The 25,456-nt window shown below is 32.2% G+C and overlaps 2 protein-coding genes across 8 annotated transcripts in view; both read left to right on the forward strand.

Moving 5' to 3' along the window:
• LOC129943113 (mitogen-activated protein kinase kinase kinase kinase 5) overlaps nt 1-25,456 on the forward strand; it is a 206,567-nt gene that overhangs the window by 160,597 nt on the left and 20,514 nt on the right. For 4 of the 7 annotated variants that reach the window (XM_056052347.1, XM_056052348.1, XM_056052349.1 and 1 more), the window contains exons 6-7: nt 13,561-13,621; nt 19,913-19,975. In XM_056052347.1, the coding sequence (XP_055908322.1) occupies nt 13,561-13,621; nt 19,913-19,975 (124 nt within the window). The remainder of the gene's footprint in view (nt 1-13,560; nt 13,622-19,912; nt 19,976-25,456) is intronic. The other 3 variants (XM_056052352.1, XM_056052353.1, XM_056052354.1) reach the window with 1 other exon arrangement.
• Nucleotides 638-2,090, forward strand: LOC129943114 (putative uncharacterized protein DDB_G0286901). Its single transcript, XM_056052355.1, has one exon. It carries the CDS (start codon nt 1,046-1,048, stop codon nt 2,075-2,077), a length of 1,032 nt encoding a protein of 343 aa, XP_055908330.1. The 5' UTR covers nt 638-1,045; the 3' UTR covers nt 2,078-2,090.

Below are 25,456 nucleotides of genomic sequence, written 5' to 3' on the forward strand. Positions count from 1 at the left end.
AAAGTCTAAAAGACTAAATAAAAAATTTCGTGTTGTGTTTTTTATTATTTGAAACTCCCGAGTGGACGGGAGTATAAATGGTTTTTTTTACCTTAGCGGGTAATTAAAGACATAACTGGCGCAGTCGGAAACGGGCTCCTTAAAACCGAACGGAAAAACGAAAAGTGAATAAACCGAAAATAAAAGTGAATAGACCAAAACTAACATAAAAAGTGGGAAATAATAATAAAAAAAAAAATAAATAAAAATAAATACAAAAAAAAGAAATATTAATAATGAAAAGTGAAAAATAAAATTAAAAAGTAAAAATGTAAAATAAATTTTACTACTATACTAATAAAATAATAGTGCATTAAAAAAAATTAAAATTGAAGGAATAAATAAATAAATTAAAGAAGTAAAAATAAAAAAAAAAAAGGAAATTTTACGATAAGCAGTGAAAATAATTAGAAAAAAAAAAAAAAAAAAAAAGAAGAAAGAAAATTGTTAGTGACAAAACAAAATGAAAGGAAAATTTTAGTGATAATAAATACCTAACTAATAAAAAAAAAAAGAAAGAAAAAAATAAGAGATTATAAAAAAAAAAAAAAAAAAAAATAATAATAATAGAACTACTGACAGTACCTAGTAAAAAAAAAAAAAAATAAAAAAAAAGACAGTAACGTGAAAAATCAACTGTAAATCAACTATAAATCATCTAATCAACTATAGACCAACTTTAAATCAACTTTAAATCAACTGTAAATCAACTGTAAATCAACTAAAATCAACTTTAAATCAGCTGTAAATCAACTATAAATCAGCTATAGATCAACTGTAAATCAATCAACTTTAAAGTAGCAGACAGTTATGAATAAGTAAAGTAAGAATTATGATAAATACAAATTTTTGTTCATATTAAAAAAAAAAAAAATTATATAATATTATTTTTATGCAATAATCCGTATTAAGTATATCAGTTTACCACAGTGTTTGTCTAGTATAAAAGAAAAGAAGATAAATAAATAATAAGAATACCTACCTACAAAAAAAAAAATAAAACAAAATGAATTTCTTAAAAACCCCAGATCTACTCAAAACTTTACCAGAATTTACTGGTAAACCAACAGAATTGGAAGAATTCGTGAGATCCGCGAGTTTGGTGTGGAATGCACTGAGCACAATAGAAAACGCACCATTGCAATTGTGGTTGCAAGTTCTTAGAAACAAGATCAAAGGTAAAGCTTCAGATAGATTACGCCTCTACGGCAATCCAGATACCTGGGATGGAATTAAAGACATACTTTATAGACATTTTCAAGATCACAGGGATGAAAGAACTCTCTATAATCAATTAAGTTTGATAAGACAAACTAGTAGCTTGTCTAAGTTTTACGATGATATTTTAGATATCATCACAACGCTTAACGCACGAGTCAGACAAAACGAAGACAATTTAGAAATACGTAATAGAATGATACGAAGAAATATTAAAGAAGGTTTGGAAACCTTCGTAAAAGGCTTAAGGGATCCTTTTAGAACAATAGTTATGTCCAGAGATCCGGACACTTTAGAAGAAGCGTACGAAATTACACTTAGTTTAGCAGAAGCTAGTAGATCGTCTACAATAAATTTTAATAATAACCAACAACGGGTCAACAGAAATAATTATAACAATAACAATAATAATAACTATCAAAATAGGTACAACAATGGAAATTCAAATAATTATTACCAAAACCGAAACAATAACAATAATGATTTTTGGAATAGAAACAACGACAATAATAACATGAACAGAAACAATAATTACAATAATAACACGAATAGAAATAATAATTTTAACAATAATAATTCAAATAGAAATAACAATTTCAACAATAATTTTAATAATAGAAACAATTTCGAAAATAATTCTTTTAGGTATAGGAATAATAATTCTGGACAACAGAGAACAGTTAACGGGGGCGAACCAATGGATGTTGATCCAAACCCATCTACTATTCAAAGGGGTTTGAATAGAAACCAGAATAATAGAAATTTTAGACCAAATGAGGTCTATTGTCAGGAAAATTTTCGGCCAGAAGCCTCGGATTAAGTACGTTACCGTATGTAGAAGTAAAAGTAAACGAAAATAAGAATTTAAAAATGTTAGTAGATACTGGATCTTCAAGTTCCATACTTAGTCCAGAAGGTATAAATAAGAGAAAAATTATAGATATAGAACCTAGAGTAGCAAAATCTTTTAGTGGTAACACAACAATTAATCAAAAAGTTGAAATGACTTTATTCGAAGAATTCGGGTTAGATTACCCAGTAGTAACATTTTATTTGCATAAATTTCATGATTATTTCGACGGGATAATCGGAAACGATATACTTAGTGAACACAAAATAATTGTAGATTATGGGAAAGGAGAACTTAAAAGAGGACATTTTAAATTAAAAATGGAATTTAAACCAATAGTAAGGACATATGAATATGAGTTAGAACCAAGGCAGATTATTTGCGTTGAAATCCCCGTAGATAAAAAACGTGGTAACATACAAATATTAGAACGAAACTTAGGTAATGTTGAAGTCTTAGACGACGTATACTGTTCTAAGAAATGGTTGGCAAAGTTAACGTTGAAAAACAAAACAAACCACCCTCTAACTTTTAGAGTTCGACAACCTTTAAAAGCCAAACGGCTTTACGGTCCAGAGAAAGATATTTGCTTAGCAGCAGAAGAATCTCTAGATGTCAACTTAGCAGTTGACCAGTTTCCTAATATGCAACCAAATAAATATGATGAGGTAAAAGGAAAAGAAAGAGAAAATGAAACAAAAAAGATAGGCAAACAGCCAGATAAAACTAAGAAGAATATTAAAGGTAAAAAACCTAAGTTCAAAAGGACAGGCAAAAAGCCGCAAATAAACTATGAAAATAACGAAAATAACGAAAAGACAGAAATACTTAATGAAAAAGTAAATAAGAATAAGGAAGAAATAAATTATTGCAGAATAGATGCACAATCAGAAAATATTAATGATCTAATGTCACAAGTAGAATTAAATCACTTAGATAGTGAGGAAGTAGAGCAACTGGAAGATATTCTAACGGAATATGCAGATGTATTTAAGAGAGATGGGCAAAACCTTACTTTTACGAATAAGGTAAAACATGAAATTAAAACTACGGACGAACGACCTGTATATGTAAAAAATTATAGACATCCCTATGTTCACAAGGAGGAAATTCAAAAACAAATAAAGGAAATGTTAGAATCAGGAATAATTAGACCAAGTAGTTCACCATGGTCCTCACCAGTTTGGATAGTGCCTAAGAAAGATGATTCATCAGGAAATAAGAAATGGCGATTAGTCATAGATTTCAGGAAAGTTAATGAAAAAACTATAGACGATAGGTATCCAATACCAAACATACAAGAAATATTGGAAATGTTAGGCAAATGTTCCCATTTCACCACACTCGATTTAGCATCGGGATTCCACCAGATTGAGGTAGATAAGCGAGATATCAAGAAAACAGCCTTCACGGTTAATAATGGTCATTACGAATACACGAGAATGCCATTTGGGTTAAAAAACGCGCCCGCGACATTTCAACGCGTAATGGATGCAATTTTAAAGGACTTAATAAATGTCATATGTTTTATTTATATGGATGATATTATAATATTCTCCCAAAATCTCATTGAGCATACTCAAAATCTACGAAAAGTTTTTGAAGCACTAAGAAATGCTAATTTAAAAATTCAAATAGAAAAAAGCAAATTTCTTAAAGAAGAAGTAGAGTTCCTTGGTCACGTTGTGACTAGAGATGGTATTAAGCCAAATCCACGGAAAATAGAAGCGGTTGAAAATTACCCAATCCCAAAAACACAGAAACAGATTAAACAATTTTTAGGATTACTCGGATATTATAGGAAGTTTATTAAGGATTTTGCAAAAGTAACAAAACCAATGACAGAAAAGTTAAAGAAAGGTCAAAAAATTGATATAAATAACGAAAGATATGCAAAATGCTTTAGAGACTGTACAAACATGCTCACATCAGAACCAATTCTAGCATACCCAGATTTTAGTAAACAATTCTTGTTAAGCACAGACGCATCTAATTATGCAATAGGAGCTGTGTTATCTCAAATTCAAGAAGGATTAGAACACCCTTTATGTTACGCAAGTCGAACATTGAACGATCACGAGAAAAATTATTCAACAATAGAAAAAGAACTATTAGCCATAGTTTGGGCGACAAAATACTTCAGGCCATACCTTTACGGTACAAAATTTAAAATTCAAACAGACCATAAACCTTTGAAATGGCTTATGAATTTAAAAGAGCCAAACAGTAAATTAGTAAGGTGGAAATTACAAATGGAAGAATTTGATTACCAAGTAGACTATAAACCAGGTAAAATAAACAGTAATGCAGATGCTTTAAGTAGAATACCCCTTGAAATAAATCATGATGAAATAATAACAACTGACGCTACAATTCATAGTGCTAGTGAAGATGACCATGGGTACATCCCAATATCAGAATCTCCATTAAATTTATTCAAAAATCAATTTATCATAGAGAAACTTAGAAGTGGAGCTAATCAAATTAGGACTAAAAATATTTTTAACAAAATTAGGAAGACAATAAAGTATAAAAATTTTACAGAAATAGATATCATTCAAATTATAAAAAATCATTTTAACCCTAAAAGCACCAATGCTATATACGTGGAAGATCTCCAATTATACCTTCAAATACAAAATGTGTTTAAAAACCATTTCCACAGATCAAAAAGATTTAAAATATTAAGGTGTACAAGAATTTTAAAAGATGTAGAAAATGAGCAAGAGCAAGATGAAATTATTGTAAATTTACATAAGGAAAACAATCATAGAGGCATAACAGAATCCTTTGAACGTATTAAACGCGAATATTTCTTTCCAAATATAAAAGAAAAACTAACAAGATACATAAATAATTGCGAAATATGCCAAGTCGAAAAGTATGACAGAAACCCTTCAAAACCAAAATTTGAAAGCACAGAATCACCAAAAAATCCTTTAGATATCATTCACGTAGATATTTTCTTTTTGCAAAAAGGTAAACCCATAATAACAATTATTGATAAATATAGTAGATTTGCACAAGCATACGAACTACAATCTAGAAATTCAATACATTTAAAAGACGCTATCCTCAAATACATAAGTACATTCGGCAAACCAAAACTAATAGTTATAGATCAGGAAAAAGCAGCAACTTCAATAGATTTTCAGGAATTTTTAAGAAATGAAAGAATAAATTTGCATTTCACAACAATAAGTAACTCAAACTCAAATTCTCCAGTAGAAAGATTCCATTCAACACTTTTAGAACATTTAAGAATATTAAAAAATCATAATAATATCACAACAGATGAAGCGTTACCAAGAGCAATTTTTGCATATAATAACTCAATTTGTAGTGCAACAAAATATACACCGTTTGAATTATTTTATAGGAGAATACCAGAAGCATTAGAAGACAAAGCTTATTTAGACACATGTGAAAAGAAAAATAAAGTAATAGAAAAACGAAATATAAACAGAAATGATCCTAATGAATACAAAGAAAAAGACAGATTGTATCATAAAATAAGGTACTCAAGAAAGCTACAACCAAGATTTAAAAAATATTATACACAGAGAAATAATAAAGTAACAGTTTTCGCCACTAATAATAAACAATACCATAAATGTAAAATAAAAAGACCTCGAAAATTTCAGGAACAAGATGGAAGTGCTTAAAACAACACTTATACTCTTTTTGACGTTAAGGACAATATCAGGACAAGGACTTGACACACTTAGTTATGGACAAACTGGACAAAGACTAGAAGTAATTGACTTAAACTACGGAGAGGGATATATCTTAATTAGAGACCAGGAATTACAAGTTATTACAAATTATAGGAAAATATTACACATAATTGATACCAACAATTGGGAAGAGAATTTGGTCATAATCAAACAGAACATTTTTAACTTAAGTTACTCAGATCATTTTCCAACAATGTTACACAGTTTTAATTCATTAGAAAAAGAAATTCACAGCTTAATACCACATTATAGGAAGAGAAGAGGTTTATTGAATATAGTAGGGAAAGGACTTAAATGGATTGCAGGAACAATGGACTCGGACGACGAGTTAGAAATAAAAGAAAAATTAGAAGTTAATGAAGCAAATAATAAAAATGCTATAAAAGATCTAAATGATCAGGTAAAAATAAATGACGAACTAACTAATGCAATGAAATCGATAACAGACCACATAAATAGACAACAAAACTTAATTAATGATCAAATTTCAAATATATCGCTACAAGTAGAATCAGACTTAAATGAGATCGAACACATTCAACACGTATTTCAAATTCAATACGACATCCAACTGTTAAGAGAGCAGATTAAGAGGGTAAAAGAAAATCTGATGTTATGTAGATTAAACATTTTAGGCAGAGACATTTTCTCAGCCGAAGATAATATTACTATTAAAGATTTAATGTCGATTAAAAGTTCAGCATTATTATATAAAAATAAAATAGTATTTGTTGTATTAATTCCAAACTATTCTAAGCAAATATTTTATAAGGCCTTTATTGAGCCAATACCAAATAAAGAATATTTAGAATTAGATTCAAAATATTACACTGTAATATTAAGTAATAATTCATTCTTTGAATACGAAGAAAAAATAACATTGTTAAAGAAAAATTTAAAAAGAATAAAAGAAAATTGTATATCAAAACTGCTAACAGAAAATGCGGAATGTAATTATAAAATCAATAAAGAAAAAGAAATAAAGCAATTAACAAATAATGTAATTATTGTAAAAAATATACAAAAAACTAAAATTAAGCATAATTGTAATCAATATGAAAATTATTTAAGGGGACATAATCTAATAATTTTTGAAAATTGTAAAATAAAAATTAATGAAATATGTTATGAAACTGTAACCATCAATGAAAATTTTGTAATACCGAATTTTAACGAAATTAAAATAGGAAATATCTCAATTAACATTTCTATGCCAGAGTTGCATCTTAAAAACATAAAAAATAGACAAATCATTGAAGAAATGAGGTACTCTCATTCTCTTACTAGAAATATTTCATTCAGCACAATAGCTGTATTAACATTTGCAATTTTAATAATAATTTTCATCCTTCGTAAAAGGAAAATTAACAAAAACGTAAATATTGAAGTTAAAAACTCTTATTCTCCGGAGGAGAATCTTAAGGAGGGGGGAGTTATGTCACAGACATACACCACCACCATACCTACAATATCACTTAACGTGATGGACGGATATAGCCATCGAGCTATCGGCGCCGTCCAATATAAACAATAACTTCCGTCAATGACCAGTGACAAAAATCTTAAACAGATAAAAATTCTTCCCAGCGAGTAACATAAACAATTACTCGCTGTAAACATAAATGTGCTGATTCGCACATCTTATCGATTGTGTCACCATCATTCCCGTTAGATCATGTATTGATCGTATATCAGAATATTAGAATGGGGATGATCGGTTGGTTATAAATAAGTCTGTAACAGTCGATGAGTCGTCTATTTCATTCATAACTTCGTATAAGCCTATGGTTTCCCCCGACCCACGGTAAGGGACCAGAAGCTTCAATAAATTAATCTTTAAAACTGTAATTTAGAAATAATTGTCTCCGCGTAAAAATTTATAAAGTTTAAATAAAAAGTCTAAAAGACTAAATAAAAAATTTCGTGTTGTGTTTTTTATTATTTGAAACTCCCGAGTGGACGGGAGTATAAATGGTTTTTTTTACCTTAGCGGGTAATTAAAGACATAACTATACATATTCATATATGTACCTTCTAGAAAATTGCAGGAAGTTAATCCCAATAATGGTGTATAATAGGTAGGGTTAGTGGAAAACGAGGCCACCCCAATTATCTCCACTTTGATATACGATAACTTCATTTGAAAACAAATTTGAATTCATTTGCAAATTGGAAAATACAAAAAAAATATCCTGCAAAAGTGGAGGTCAAAAATACTCAACTTAAACCAATTTTTATGTACAACCAACCAATCTTTGTCTTTCATATAATTTGAAAATCTAATTGAAGGCGTTTCAAGCTCATGCGACAACTTTACAGATGGCAACACTATACTTTTGTTTTTGTGTTAAAAAAATCTCTGATTCGACTGATTCGAAAAATACTCCAAACATGCATTTCATTTACATTCATATATTCTATTTAAACTTTTTCAATCTCTTGGTTAGAACTTTCGTTAAAATCTCGAACCTCATGAGCTTAGTGATTCGACACTGTCAGCTTTCTGCTTTTTAAATAGGTTACTCGCGCAAATAAAAGCTATGTTTTTAATCGACATTTTTGGCCCATTTAATATTCAAGACTTGTATTGGTTGTGTTAGAATTGTTCCTAATTTCGCTGTGCTTATTTTAATTCTTTTAATAAAGCCAAGCATTTTAGAAGAAATAAGGGGTTTCATTTTGAATAACCCGCGTTAAGAAAGAAGTCATCCATCGAAATTTGAGAAAAAGGCTCTAAAAAATTGTGGAAGCTTTGCAATTACAGTTCACAATAGCAATTTCGGAGTACAAATTTCATGACCACCGAGATCTTGTGATTTAACACATTTAGGATATTTTCTTTCATAACGTAAAAGATGAGGTTTATGCTAATCCTCTACAATCTTTCTGAAACATCTAACCCACTTAATTGTTTCGCTGATGAAAGTACCCCCAGATTTTCTTATTCGTTTCTTGGGTATCATCCTTGTTCCTCGGATCTGAACACCATTGTCCAAAATTAATACAAAATCGTGTAGAATTGAATGCTTCGAAAACTCAATGCTTTCTACTGTCTAAAAAACATAACCCTTCCCAATTACTATCTATGGGTGGTACTTGCATCTTGAGACTTGCATTCTACTTGCATTCTAGTTACAGATAGTCCAAAAAGGTAAAGGTGGAAACTAACTTTTTTTTAATGGTGCCAGTTCGGTTCTTACATTTATTTCTAGTTCCTATTTTCAATAAAAACACTTAAATTGGGCTGCTATACGGAGACTTTTTGGACTATGCTTATGAGCATCACAAACAACTTGCTGTAAAGTGATCACATATTCCACATTGCCAAAAATGCTGCTAAGTGTTTAGGTTTTCTCATACTGTGTAAATAGTTTTTTACCCCTTCTGATCTGGCTATAATTTACAAACCTTTTATTAGTCCAAAACTTTAGTATGATTCTCATACTTGGGCTAGTGCCCCAGTAACGTTCTTGAGTCTTTTGGATAGATTTGAAAAAAAGCTATTAAAATGATAGGAGATCGTTCTCTTACTGAGATATTTGCTTCTCTTGAACACCACCGGACGGTCTCATGCCTACCATCGTTTATCGTTGTTTTTATAAACAATGCTCTAGTGAAATAGAAAGTTGCATTCCTCCCCTTAAACAATAATACCCGTATTGCTAGGAATGCCCATCACTTCATCCTTGAGCCCAATTTCGGACGCACTGTGAAGTACAGGGATTTCTTCTTTAGCCGCACTGCACGAATGAGAAATGTTTTACCAGGCTTAATATATATTCGAATTATTGCAATGTGCAGACATTCAAAAGAAATTGCATCGGTTTCTCCTTCCTAATCCTATCCTTCTTTCCTAATTGCGAGCAATGTGTAAAATCATTATAAGGGTATTGATAACCCCTTAAGGACGCACACAATATATACAAACAAAATTGGTCCGATTTATCGAAATACAAATTTTGACTTTTCTTGAAGTTTCAAAATCCCTAAAACTAGATTAAAGATTTCTTAGAAAGACGTTAAAATACTTTTCGTCATCCACAAATTAATAATAAGCAAAGATATTGACTTCAAATGTGATATTGAATTGTGCTGAAATAACTTTTAAGTAGTTTTTTAACGACATGAATTTCAAAAAGAAGTGAAAAATTAGGTTGGCCCCTTATTGCACACCAATCAATAACGGCAGTAAAGTAAAGTTGTGTTCATAAAAATAGCAGTGGTTTTGATTTTATAATTAAAAAGTGATAAAAAATCAATTTTTTAAATAGCGTTTCGAGGGAAAAACCTACGAAAATATATAAGGCTGTTCAGCAAAAATAGTCAGTAACGCCTTAAAATGGAAAAAAATAAACCGAAAACGAAAAAGGATGCCTACTGAAAAAACTAACAAAAAAATGATTCAGTTAGCAAAACGGAACCCTTCCATAGACTCTAGGAAAATAAGAAATGGATTTCAACTTATGTTAACGCTGTCACCATACGAAGACGTCTTTTAGAAGCGAAGTTACCAGCCCGAAGTCCCTGCAAGGTACCATTCTTAACGAAGAGGCATGTGGCAAAGAGAATGGAGTTTGTTAAAGCGCATAGAGATTGTACAAAAGAGAAATGGAGGAATGTTCTGTGAAGCAATGAAAGCAAAGTCGTCCTTTTTGGGTCCAAGGGTCGCGGTCGTCGAGAATAGTGAGAAACCCCTAAACTGCAGCATACTATCCACGGTACACTATAGAAACAGTGAAGCATGGTGGAGGAAAAATTATGATATGGGCCTGCTTTTCATATTACGGGGTCGGACCTATTTATCGCAGGGGGGGTATAAGGGATGCAACCGTGTATGTGAAAATTCTCGAAGAGGTTATGTTATCCTATGCTGAAGAGGAAATGCCTTTGGTTTGGGTATACCAACTATACCAACAAGACTATGACCCAAAGAGGGCCATGGAGTGGCCCTCGCAATCCCCGACCTTAACCACATCGCCGATTTGTGAGGGGATGTTAAGAACGAACTTCATAAAGCAAAACCCTAGAAGTCGAAAAAAATGTGGGAAGCAGTGCGTGATTCGTGGAACGGAATACCAGTCGAGAGGTGTCAGGTTTTAGTGGACTCGGTGCCATGTAGACCCGAAGCATCATAAAAAACAATGGTTATGCAACAAAGAACTAGTTGTAAGCTAACATTATTTGTATACTTATATATAACTTATTACAGTTTTTCTTAATTCTTACGTAATAGATCCAGTATTTTGTCATGCACTGCTATTTTTATGAACAGCCATATATTTAAAAAATGGTTTTTACTGTGACAAAGCTAACCCCCGCTTCCGGCGCCCCGGCTAGTTCTTGAACGGGAGAAAGCATCAAAGAAGTCGAAAAACTTGTTCTCGAGGATGCCCGAATAAAGGTGAAAATGATGGCAGAGATCACCAAGCTTTTGACTGGTACCATTCACACCATCCTTCATGACCATCTTAACCTTTCAAAGGTCAGTGCAAGGTGGGTGCCACGAATGCTCACAGCGCCTCAGAAAAAAAGTGAGAATCGCATGCTGTAGAGAGCTTTTGGAGATGTGTAGTGAGAACGCGGACGGTGTTATGCATCGGATTGTTACTGGGGACGAAACATGGGTTCACCACTATGATCCTGAAAGCAAACAAGAGTCCATGCAGTGGCATAAAAAAGGAACAGACCCCCGGAGAAGTTCAAAGTCACTCCGTCTGCCGGGAAGCTCATGGCCACAGTTTTTTGGGACTCAAAGGGAATCTTACTCATTGAGTACAAAAAAAAGGTGAAACCATCAACGCCAAATCCTACGCTTCCACTTTGCATAATTTGCGGGGGGAAATTAAAAAGAAAAGACGGGGTAAACTCGCAGCGGGTGTGTTGCTTCTTCATGACAACGCTCCTGTTCACACGGCGCGAGTTTCCAAGGCTGCTGTGTGAGATTGTGTTTTTGAAGAAATTCAACATCCACCCTATAGTCCAGACCTTGCCCCTAGTGATTACTTCCTGTTTCCGGATTTGAAAAAATGTCTTCGTGGAAAAAGATTTTCGGATGATAAAGAACTCAAGTCGGCAACAAATGGGTATTTTGCAGGGAAAGAGGAAACTTATTTTTTTGAGGGTTTAAAAAAGCTTATCTCAAGATGTAACACATGCATTGATGTTAGGGGAGATTATATTGAAAAATAAAAACAATTTAAATTGAATTCGCATTTTCCTTCATATCGAATATTGAAGTTTGTTTTTAAAATTTACATAATATCTGCTAAAAGAATCATCACTTACAAATTTAAAAATAAAAAGAGGCTGGTGTGCGACAAACACTAATAACTTCACATCCCGTCTGTCGAATGGTCTTTCTTTAAAGTTTGTTTTCGTGTTCTATTAAAAAAGTTGTCAGTTGAGTTAATCTTAGAAATTTTAAAATTCCAACAAAATTTTGCATGTAATGAAATAGTTTTATTTCAAATCTAGTTTTTTTAACGAGATTTTTAGTCGAAAACCAATTTTTACCAATTTAAGTACCATTTCTTAAATTTTTATTAGGTTTTTAATTTTTTGTAAAAAAAAAACATTATATTTTTCTTAAAATTTTACTGAGTAATGACAACAATATATTTTAAAACATAAAATAAGTCTGCAGCCATAATCTCAAATTTTTGAAAAGATATTTAAGTCGAAAATCTATTTTTACAAAATTTTGTTAAATTTTCTTTTAAGTTTTTATTTTTTATAAAAGAAACTGTCAATTGGATTTTTCTCAAAACTTTAACGAATGTTTAAAACAATATTTTTTTATAAGATAAAATAAGTTTGAAGCCATAATCTGAAGTTATTAAAAAAATATTTTAGTCGAAATTCAATTTTTACCAACTTTGAGTTATTTTTTTTTTAAGTTTTTGTTTTTATTAAAAGAAACTGTCAATTTGATTTTTCTCAAAATATTACGAGATGTTAAAAACGTCATGCAAAAAATTGTTTTGGAGATAAAATCATTTCTTATTCGTAAAATTTTCGACGTGAATTTTTTTTTCTCAGTTTTTTTTCATTTATAAAATACCGTTATATGGATTTTTTTTTTCAAAAATATACTTGTTTGGTATCGCGTTACAATATATTATATAAAATTTAATTGAAGTCTAGCGTCGTTGGTTCGTTAGATTTTTAGGGTAAACCAAAATGTTCACCTTTTTTTTAAACTGCTATGGCAAAAAAAAAACACCCACGGCATTTTCTTGAGAGCCCTTTCCGCATCTTTCTGCATTATTATCTGTATAACAAAATTTATTTGAAGTCGTTACCTCTTCTGGTTTTTGAGCTATGGACAACGAAAAAAACGTTCACACTCACGCACAGACATCTTTCTAAAAATCTTTTCTTTCGACTCTAGGGACCTTGAAACGTCGAGAAATTTCAAAATATTCAATTCGACAAATCGGACCCATTACAATAACTTTCTATGTGAAGTTAATAATAATTCCCCGGTGAACCCCTAACATTTGTATACCCATTAAAAACTGATGGACCTAATACACTTTTTAAGAACTTCAAAAACAAAAATATCAAAAACATACCATGCATTAATCTCTTCCGTACTTAATTGAATTTATATAGTTCAATGCTTTTGTTCGATTTTTGTTAGATTTTTAATAGATTCGTGGCATATTTTTTAAAATTTCCTCGTTTTAAATAAATTTGTTTTCTGTTCACTTTCAGCAATGCAAACATCCCAATGGAACGAACGCTCTTCTAGTCCAGAAACTCTACCAAGCGATATGTAAGTACACTGATTTTGTATGCTTCCGTAAATCCTTCATCATTACTTGTATCGCATTTTGGCTGCGCTCTCGATTATTTTCACACACGAAATAAAAATTCACATTTAATTTCATCTTTTATTTATATTTTTATATATATATTTTTTTTTTAATTTCAAATCTCATTTATTTTAACTCGTTTTTATCACTCACTTTTATATATATTTATTTTTATTTTGGGCTCCATATAAGCGGGGCTTTAAAATTGAACAGATAAATTGGCTTTAACCACACACAGTCCATCGAATTGTCTGGATGCATTCAAAACATTCTAATTCTGTTCTTTTTTCATGTCAAAAACTGCATTGCATATTTTTCTTTATTTCAAATTCATTTTCTTCATGCGATTTTATTTTTGCTGAATTTCATAATTTTTCTAAGTGGTTATTTTATTTATGTGGGGAAGTTTACTTAGGAATATATATTTTTGTAAATTTAATTTGGATATGATGGGAGGTAGCGTTGCAAGGGTAGATTATTGGATATAATCTGTGTCCGAGTTGGTTAAAAAATTAATAAAAATAATATTCAATGGTACAATTACTTATAAGTCAATACACTTTTTCAATTACTTTAAAATGTAGTTGAAGATTTGTAATTACTAATTATATGTTATTGAAAAGTTTTAACTACTTAGAAATTAATTACATAAATGAAATTGAAAACAAAAGTAATGATTACCCAAAGATGTAATTCAATAATATTTTTGTCAAGTTTAACCCAATATTATAAAATACTTTCTTGAAATGCTAATTTCTTTTGGGTAAGTAACTTTGAATCAATAAAAAAAGTTAAAATTAACTAACTCCATTTGTTAGTTCTTTTGAGAAAACTAATCTCTTCGTTAAGCAGTTCGCAGCCAATTCAACGCTGCCAGTGTAAAAAAAAAACTGAATAGTAATTTAAAGTGCTTCTTTAAAAACTTGAACAAACCAATTACATTTTTCAATTATGAGCGCGTTACTGATTCTACGGGTCCAATCTTTTTTCTCGCTCGTACTTTGGCGAGAGTCCTAAAAGATCTTAATAAACAAAAATCCGCTGGTCCGGATGTTATCCCTGCTATTGTTCTGAAGAGTTTTCTTTAACGCTGGCAAAACCACTGCGTAAGCTTTTTCATCTGTCCTACTGCTCAGGGCTCGTTCCGAGAGGATGGAAAACTGCATTTGTCCAGCCCATTCCCAAAACAGGCGAATCTTTCTCACCCTCTAATTACTGACCGATTTCCATTACGTCTCTTCTTTCCAAGGTCATGAAAACGCTGGTAAATTATTAGCTTAAGAAATATCTCGAAGACCGCAAGCTTCTTAATGACCGGCAGTACGGCATCTCTCTTATCAAAAATACGTGCTTTCTGTTTTCACGAATCCCTGCTTCATTGGATTAGAAATTACCTTTCGGATCGTTCAATACAATTAGTATTGGATGTATTCATGTCTGAAAACCATAAAATAAATGCTGGTGTGCCCCAGGGCTCTGTTCTATCTCCGACACTCTTTCTAATTTTTATTAATGATCTCCTGTCTGCAACATCTAATCCAATACATTGTTTCGCTGACGATAGTACTCTTAGCTTTTCATATTCGTTTCAAGACTCACATCCCTCAACAAAATATGATAAGCTCATTAAATTCCGACCTAAACAGCATTGTTCAATGGGGATTACAAAACCGCGTGGAATTTAATGCTTCGAAAACGCAATTCTGCCTTGCATCGTTAAAGCGAGATACACTCCCATGGTTAATAGGATTGGCTTGCATCGAGAAGACTGAACACTTCAATATTCTCGGTACGTGTGTCACCAACCACCTCTTGTGGAATGATAACATACTTGATGTCGCCAAAAAATGCAACAAGATGTTTGGGTTTTCTAAGGCGATCCAAAAATATTCTCTCCCCCTTCTGATCTGGCTTTTATCTATAAAACTTACATACGTCCAAAGCTTGAGTATAACTCCCATATCTAGGCTGGTGCACCTGCAACCTACTTAAGCCTCTTGGACAGTATTGAACGTAGAGCATTTAAATTAATTGGTGATAACACCGTCATAGAATCCTTTACGTCGCTTGAACATCGTCGTAACGTTTCTTGTCTCATCAGTATACTCCAACTTCGGTCGTTCTGTTAAGTATAGAGATTTGTTCTTTAGCCGTACTATGCGAATGTGAAATGCCTTACCACACTCTTTTTTTCCCAGCTATTGCAATATTCAGGAATTCAAAACCAATGTGCACTGACACCTCGTTTCAACCTATCTTTCCTCTTCCTAGTGTTCACACTGTGTCTTTACATAATAGGGGTTTTATTATCCCCTTAAGTGTGCGCTTATCATAAAAAAAAACTGAATAGTAATTTAAAGTGCTTCTTTAAAAACTTGAACAAACCAATTACATTTTTCAATTACATGTAAATAGTAGGAGCATTTTTTCAATTACAATTAAAAATAATTAAAATCTATAATTTTTTTTAATTATATCTTCATTGAAATTTGCGTTTATGTTAAATTTCAAAAGTTTTATAAAATATACAACTGAAAAAAGTGTTTAAAAAATACTGTAACACGGGCATGAATCGTCCTTTGCACTGAGTGCTGGTTTCAATAATGTCTTAAATTAAGCATTTCGATAAAATATGTGGCTAGATACAATTCGTTCTGTAGCCTATAAAAAATCTAAAATCGTGTTTGAGTCGAAATACTTTATTTCTTATACTGCATGTGAAAATTCTGTATTAAAAAATTTAATATTTATAAATATTGTATAGTCAAAATTCTAATGGGTCAAAACTTTGCATTTTAAAATGCGGTTAATTGTCTGAAAAAAAATCATTCCAAAATACCCTTTTTAATTCATCAATCATTGACTACTTAAAAATAATTAACAATTTAAGGAAAATTAATCGAAATAAATAGTAACCACTGTAAATAAGACGTAGAATCCTTAAAGATCTTAAAGCACATATAAACCCGCGGTGGCATGAATTTCATCCCCGCTATTGCTCTAAAGAGGTGTTCTTCAACGCTGGCAAAACAATTGCGTACGCTTTCTCATCTATCCCACTTTTAGGTCTAGTTCCGAGCAGATGGAAAACAGCATTTGTCCAGCCCATACTCAAAACAGGCCGACCCATTGCACTTACGTCCATTCTTTGCAAGGTCATGAAAAAGCTGTTTAAGAAACGTCTCGAAAGCCTAAAGCTTCTTAATGGCCGGCAGTTCGGATTTCGCAGTAAAAGCTTCACTGTTGATGTCATGGTTCAATCAAGCAAATCTTCACATCTTTTTGGAGAGTAAGATTTCAAAAGCATTTGATAAAGTTTGGCATCATCAAGCTCTCTTATCGAAAATTCATGCATTCGGTTTTGCGAATCCCTCCTTTGTAGAATTAGAAATTACATTTCCGATCTCTCAATGCATTCAAGTCGGAGCAACACAAAATAAATGCTGGTGTGCCCCAGGGCTCTGTTATGTCTCCGACACTGTTTACCATTATTATTAATAATTCCCTGTCTTAAACTTCCACATACCAGCTTCGGTGATGATAGTATTCTCCGCTTTTCATATTCGTTTTTAGACTTACAACCCTCTTCTTCGAATGTGGTTCTACAACGTCAATAAATGATAAGCTAATTAAATCCAAACCTAAACAGGGGCTTGATTATAAGGTTCGCGGCGGATCGTTTTCAAGTCGACCTTTCAAATTCGACTCGCGTCTATTTCCTTATTAACGATTTCGCGGCGAAACGAAAATAGTTCTTCCTATATTCCAGTGATTTGACACTTATCATTTGACTTTTTCTTCCTATATTCCAGTGATTTGACAGCTTTCAACAAATTTTGTTTTGTTTTGATCGAATCTGTGAAATTTGCGTTTATTTTTTCAATAAACAATATTAAATTTAAAAAATAAAATCAATTATGGTGTGTATTTATTCTGAAAAGGAGGAATTTAAGGAATCCTCAAAATTACTGGTGCCCAGGAAAATGAATGAATCTTAAAATTTTATTTTTTACTGTGGATTGTGGATAAATTATAAGAAAATTATAGTGAAGCTAACTTACATTTTTAAAGAACTACAATCAAGAAAGAATTCACGAAATCGAGCAGTGAATAATAATAAACACTCTTTCGCCTGTGAATCCGCCAAAAAAAAGCTGTCAGATTTCAACTCGTTGACAAATATTACGACATTTGCAATTCGCCTTTGAATTCATTAATTGGTCAAATTAAAAAGCGCAGAAGGCGAAAGCGAAAGCAATCATCGAAAAATGACAAACTCGCTGGCAAAACGATTCGCTGCGAATCCCATAATCGGGCCCCAGCATTGTTAAATGGAAAATCAAAAATCGAGTAGAATTGTATGTGTCAAAAACTCAATGTTTTTTTATTGTAGTTTAAACAAAATTTACCAACTTTTCTACTACGAATGAGTGGCACTTGCGTCAAGGAGACTGAAAACCTTGAAATTCTCGGTATGTGTATCTTTAACCAACTCTCTCATCCTCAAAATGTTTGAGTTTCTTAAGGCAATGGATGAAGTTTTTCTACACCTCTGATCTGGCTGTTATTTATAAGACTTTTATGCGTCCAAAGCTTGAAGAAAGTATCTTGTCTCACCCTTATTACCATTACTTTAACGGATTATGTTCCAGTGAAATAGTCAGTTGCATTTCTACCCTCAAGGAATTCAACTGTAATACTCGCGCCTCCAGGAATGCTTATCCATATACCCTCGAGACCAACTTCGGATGTATACTGTCAAGTATAGAGATTCGTTCTTTAGCCGTACTACGCGAATGTGCAATACCTTACTACAGTCTGTTTTTTTCAGTCATTGCAAAATATAGCAGTTTAAAACCAATGTGCACTTCCTTTTAAACTGTCTCTTCCTCTCCTAATAATCACACTGTATCTTGGAATAATAGGGGTGTCAAAAAATACCTCTCTAAACTTAAGTTTAATCAATAATACAACATTAAGAACCAGCTTGTCTTGAACAACGAGCTTCATTGGTTTCATAATAATTAACTTTATGAAAAGGTACACGAAATATTCAAATACTTTGTAACCACGACATAAAAAACAACAAATGAAAGCAAATGAACCTATCTCTTGTAAACACGACATTACAAAATATCTACTCCGTGTTTTTTTTAAGGATTGAATGTATAACAACAAACACCTTTTATTATTTGACGGCTTATCAATATTCCATCGTAATATTCGGTTTGAAGTTCTATGAAGCGTTTATGCATTCTTTCAATTCTCATATATTTGAGAGCATAATATAAGATTCCAAATGGAATAACAGAATTCTAAAATTGACCGTACATTAACAAAGCATCCAATTCTTATCAGAGAAGTGTTAAGCATTCCCAAATTCAAGATAATTTCAATCCAAGAATTGAACTGCCTTTAAAACGATGTATTCAATGAGGTTTGAAACGCAGTATTTCAAATCAGAGAATAAACCCAAATCTTTTTGTTCATTAACTTTGGTTTAAGAAGATTCATGATTATTGTAAGAATACAACATCGGAGACACACCACTGTAAAACATCAGCATACATTAAAGAAAGACTGATAATAAAAACATCGGGAACATCATTGTAAAATAATAGAAATGATCCTAAATGACTCCCTTGTGGAACCCCAGAAATGTTCTCAAAGTTTGAAGTAAAGTTGTTCATTCGTTCGAGCTAAATCCACCAATAAGACAGGATTGAAGCCAATTTAATAAGTTGGAATAAAAACCTAATTTACGAAGCTGGGCAGTTCATAATGATGAGTGATTAATCCTGTTAACCGCTTTAGAGAGAGCAGTGTAAATCATCATGGGTACTTTTGTTCAAGAGCACTTTATTAAAGTTTTATTACAGATTTCTTACAAGTGGGAACTATAGCGTAGAGTCAAGATTCTTACCATTGTTTTAAGAAGTAAACATCTCGAAGAAAACGATTCAAAATGATTTCAAAAAGTGTTTTTTATAAAGATACATCATTTTGTGATACAAAATTTAGAGATACAGTATTATGGCATGCAGCATTTAAATATACAGTATTCTAAGTATACAGTTTTTTTAAGATACAGAATTTGAGTCATACAGAATTTTGATCATGCAGCTTTTTTAAAAACATTTCTTCTAAATCACTAAACCTATTTGAACTTCCAAAATGCAACGCTATCTCTCATTATTTCTAAGGATTTTTTATTTTTGAATTTTTTAAATTTTCATTTTATTTTATTTTAGCAATAAAGTCCAGACTCAAGGGTCAAAAATTAGTGGAACAATGATTTTCAATATGTCTTTAAGGTTAGAGATAAAGAAAACAGCATCGCAAAATCTAATACACATATCTATAGCCAATTAATTCAATTAAACCTGAAAGATATAATTAAAAAAATTAAGAAAATCGCCACAATTTCCAACGTAACTATTATTAAGTGTTGGTGTTTTTGTTGTTTCTTACACTTTTTTTTCGTTTTGGTTTCTATAACAATCTGTAAGCTCACTTGACATACAGTTTTATAAATTAATCTAGTTTGTATTGCCTTTAACTCTGCTATTGTATACAATACGCCAGGGATCGCATCACTAATAAATTTTAAAATTAAAATAGAAGTTTATATAACCTCTTTTATCTAAGTACAAAATAACCCGTCAAGTTGAGATTTCTGTAAAGTTTTATAATCAGTATGTACTATCCTATAGCAATAAGAAAGTTTAAAATCACTTAATTGTCTTAACTTTTTAACGCTTTTGTGTTTTAAAGCAGTTTTCTTAGAAATCATCAACTGACAGTTAAATTACAATTGACTGACAGTTAAATAACGAACAGTTCATTATCGAACTTTTTCTTATATTTATTAATGCTACATCGTACATCATTACATCATGCTTCACTTAAAACATGTTTTGAAACTTACTAAGGGATGTTTGGTGATGATCCAAAAAAAGTCCCCAAGAATACGACGACGTGAGCTCTAGCGGCACTTAACAGAAACATGGAGATTGTTTCATTTTTTCACGCTTATCTCGAAAACTTCAGGGGTCGGCATAACTATTTTGACAGAGTGAATATCTTGTTATTTTGATATTTAAAAGATTTGTTGGCAAAACTGAAATAGGAATTGGATCTTTGACAAATAATGGATAATTTAATAAGATTAATTAGTTAATAAAAATAAAAATCTCGTTTTGTTATGGCATAATTATTTTGACAATTTTATTTTAACTTAAAAAACACAATTTGTAGAACTTAAAAGTAAATTATTGATAAATTAGTAGAAAATGTAGCCTCCTTTAGCATCTAAGACATTTTGAAGCCGTTTTGGAACTGATTCTACAAGTTTTTGGAGCATTTCTTGATGTACTTCTTCCCAAAGAGTTTTCACCTCAATAATAGTCTCATCCCTCCTGCGACTCAATGATGAAATCCTCTTTCCTTTTATATAAGACCATACATTTTCCATGACATTTAAGTCAGGGCTTTGGGGTGGCCAGTTGAGGGTTTCCAACCCAATGTCATTCAGAAACTTGGTGATCATTTTGCTTTTGTGGCAAGGGGCATTATCTTGTTGAAAAATAAAAGAGTTTCCAATGAGTCTATCGCCAGATGAAAATGCGTTCTCATTTAACACAACTAAATATTTTTGCTTTGTTTCATGGAGCCATCGATTGGGATTAAGTCCCCATGACCGTTTGCAGAAATGCATCTCCAAAACATTACTGATCCACCACCATGGGACATGGTCTGCAAGACTTGAACAAACTTTTTACGCGTTTCTTTCCGCATTCGAACAAATTTCTTTTTAAGGTATCCATGAAACTCAAAGGAACATTCATTAGTCCATAAAACTTTGTTTCAGAAGCTTAGAGGCTCATTTACATATTCTCTTGCGAATTTCAATCTTTTTAATTTGATCTTTGGAGTTATAAATGGTATCTTTCTTACGATATACGTCCCAAAATTATATTCTTTGAGATATCTGCGAATTGTTCTTTCACTAACGGAACTTTTTTGGAGGGATTTCATTTCAAGCTCCAAGCTTTTAGAGTAGTTTTTAGTTTTCTACCCTTCCGTTGTAGATTTTGTACAGAATTCGTTCTTTTATGTTTGTTTGTTTGGTAGTGTAAGGTTTGTCTAAATAAATTCAGTTCTCTGCATATTTGTTTAATAGACACGCCGGAATTAAATCTTCAGACAAAAGATGCTCTTACCTCAATACTTAATTCTGCCGTTTTCACTATTTTTGCACAAATCGGAGCCTTAATGAATTCAACTTTTTGATATATGCTTTAAATTTTGTAAACAAAAAATATTTAAACTTGCCAATCATACAGAAAAACATCCGTCAAAATAGTTTTGTCACTCAGAAAATAGCACTTTAAATACAAAAAGAGCAGCATTGCAGCAGAACACCATCGAAATGACTGAGTTTGACCATCACGTGATCTATTAAAATATACTTATTAACTTGTTATCAATTTGCTATTGGAACTTTAACCGTTATAAATTATTATCACAAGAGCGAGAGAAGTACATTGTACATCTGTCAAAATAGTTATGCCGACCACTGTAATTGTCGAATCAACACCATAATTTAAATTTTGAGTTTAGTGAATAGATTGTCAATGACAGTTCGATGATAAGTCAAAAGGTGCATTCAAAAATGTAATAATTCAAAGTTGTCAAGGTTTTATAGGTGTCAGAGTTCAGTATCCGACGTGAGCTCTAGCGGCAGATAAGAGAAACATGGAGATTGTTTAAGTTTTCCACGTTTATCTCAAAAACTGTTTGTCGTATCAAAAAATGTTGTTTCACAAAATTAAAGTTCATTAAATTTTATAAAAAAAAAAACATTCATAATTTTTGTCGTGTCTTTTATAGTTTACAAAATAACTTTAGCGGCAGTGAAGAGAAACATACGGGTTTTTTGGATTTATCTTGAAAACTATTTGGCGTATCAGAAAATTTTCTAAAGAAATATGATATTAATTTGTTTTTAATTGTTTTAGTTCATAAAATAACTCTATAGAAAAAACATGTGATGATTTTTTCAAACACGTTGATGACGCTGAACCCACTTCCACAGAAAAATAAACCAATACACGAAGGCCAAAGCTGATAAAACAACCTTGTGCTAAATGAACTGGATAACTTTGAGTACTTCCTTTTGAAACATTTCAAAAAACAGATGGCGAATTAAAAATATCATTTTTTGAGAATGTGAATGCGTGTTCCGAAGAAATGTTACAGCCAAAACCATATCACACTCTTTGGTTGGCATCAAAGTTTAATGCCAATTTCGATGTTCCGTTGCCGCAGTTTCATCTGAGTCCCGTCTATCAAAATACATAGTCAGGTTGGGTGGATTTCACCTGTTAATTTCCTATATTTTTCGAATAGGTTTTCTGACGAGTGGAAGTAGCCTGGAAAAGTTTATAAGTACTATATACGCCCTAGTTTCTGTTGAAAAGATGCTAATTAAAAGTTTCGATAGAGCAGTTCGTGTTTTGATACTAATAGAGACAGCTTTAGCTAATGTAATAATGGAACAAGTCGACATAAGCCAACATGAATTAGAGGAAATCCAAAATCTCATGAAAAATTTTCTTGATGAGTCTCATTCGTTATGTGCACTAAAACAAGGCCCCCATTTGATCCAATAGTGAGAAACTATTGTTTAATATGATTACATTGCTTAAAGATTTTATTCACGCTTAGCGGTCTGGCGATTGGAACGCCCATATTAACTGTGTGAAGAATTGAAGAATAAGATTCAATATTTCCATGCAGCCGGGCACTTCTCGTACGCCAAATGCCCAAATCATCATCAGATGAATTTAAAAACTTTGTGCAAGAGGGTTTCTCTACAATGAGAAGAACTGACCGATTTTGAACAGGGTTCTGGTCGGACCAGACGATTGAACAAACTCTTATGCGTGAAATGAAGACTATCAGTGGCTTGACACTAGGGCGTGGAATCACTGATAGTTGACTTAGCAAATGGGTTCTAGGTACTCATGAAATTTTCTCATCATTCGAAGAATTCACTAGCGTCCTTTTTTCTGCTAGTGAGCAACATGAAGATTTTAGGGAGGCACGTAAAATAAGAGATAATCCATTTCCAGTTACAATGAAATCATGTCAACAGCGAGTGGCATCGTTATAGATGATATAGTAACTTGCTACAATGCTTATTCTATAGGCATGCAGACAAGTTTTTTCTGTTGACAGTTACAGACACAAAAAAAATGCATACCATATCTTATTAGGAAAGCTTTTTTTTATAAAATTTAATGAGCTTTAATTTTTTGATACGACAAATAGTTTTTGAGATAAACGTGGAAAACTGAAATAATCTCCATGTTTCTTTTAACTGCCGCTAGAGCTCACGTCGAGTACTGAAGTCTGACACCTATAAAACCTTTAATTCACAAAATTCTATATCCTGAATGGACAAAATACCGGAACTTTATTAAAAAGCTTTCTAATAAAACTTGCCAACTTTGAATTATTAAACTAAAATCAACATTTCACTCGAAATTCAGAGCCAGTTATCACAATTTTAAGAGATTTACTGTCTGTTACACAAGAGAGTGGTCACTGTACACGTAGATAAAAAATCAGAGAGTCCTGTTTCTTTTTTTATGACATAGACAGTCCTTCATGCTTTTTGTAAAAAGTCAGCTGTCTGTCAAATTTAGTCTTTAATTGAGTAGTTTTTCGAAATGAGTGCTGTTTACGCGTCTCGCTTTGAGGCAATTTTTCTACGTTTGTATGAAAAACAACCCAAATTAACGCAAACTACTGCTGCAAAATATATGAGTAAGTCAAAGCTGTTCGTTAGCAAGTGGATAAATCGCTATAAAAAGGTCGGTAACGTTGATGATTTTCCTGACCGCGGAAATGCAAGCAAAGTCTCAAAAAAAACGAAAAAAAGATTCTCGCATTGTTCTCGAAAGATCCAACTTTGACATTACGTGAAGCTGCTGTGAAATTGAAAGCAAAAGGTGTTGACATATCTTACGGAACGATTCGAAGGCACTTGCTTGTCAATAAACTGAAATATCGCAGTACTTATAAATTGAATACCAATGTTGAGTGCAAAACACGTTGAAAAACGAGTGGAATGGGCGAAGGAAAACTTGGACCGCGATTGGAGCAACGTAATTTTTTCTGATGAATCCTCCTTCTGGGCATTTCCGAGCATTAAACACGCCTGGACAACCTCCACCAGAAGGATGCTTCAACGGATTGTTAAACACAAGGTCCATGTTTGGGGGTGCTTCTCAAACAAAGGTTTAGGTACTTTGTTCTTATTTACGGAGAACTAAAATGCCGAAAAATGAATAAAATATATCAAGAGGCGTTGTTACCATCTGCTAACCAATGGTTTATCAGGAAAAATGAAAGATAGATCCTGCAAGAGGACAACGATCTAAAACATCAGAGTCGAGCGTGTAGCGAGTGGAAGGCGCAAAACGGAGTTCTCACTTTAGATTGGCCATCTCAGTCACCAGATGCAAATCCCATAGAAAATGTGTCTGCTCTGATGGAAATGCAGCTTCGCAAGTCGCAAGCCATGTAATTAAGATCAACTTTCTCACCAAAATTTGAAATATTTGGAGGTCTTTTCCGGTAGAATCTGCAGAAAAACTAGTAGAAAGTATGCCCCGACGGTGCCAGGCCGTAATTGACAACGCAGGAGATTGGACTTGCTACTGAGGTATTTGCATTAAGTATTGACGACCTAATTATCAATAAATTTGCAAATTTTCGAAAAATCT

Source organism: Eupeodes corollae, chromosome 1 (assembly GCF_945859685.1).
Source record: "Eupeodes corollae chromosome 1, idEupCoro1.1, whole genome shotgun sequence".
Classification (NCBI taxonomy): Eukaryota; Metazoa; Arthropoda; class Insecta; order Diptera; family Syrphidae; genus Eupeodes; species Eupeodes corollae.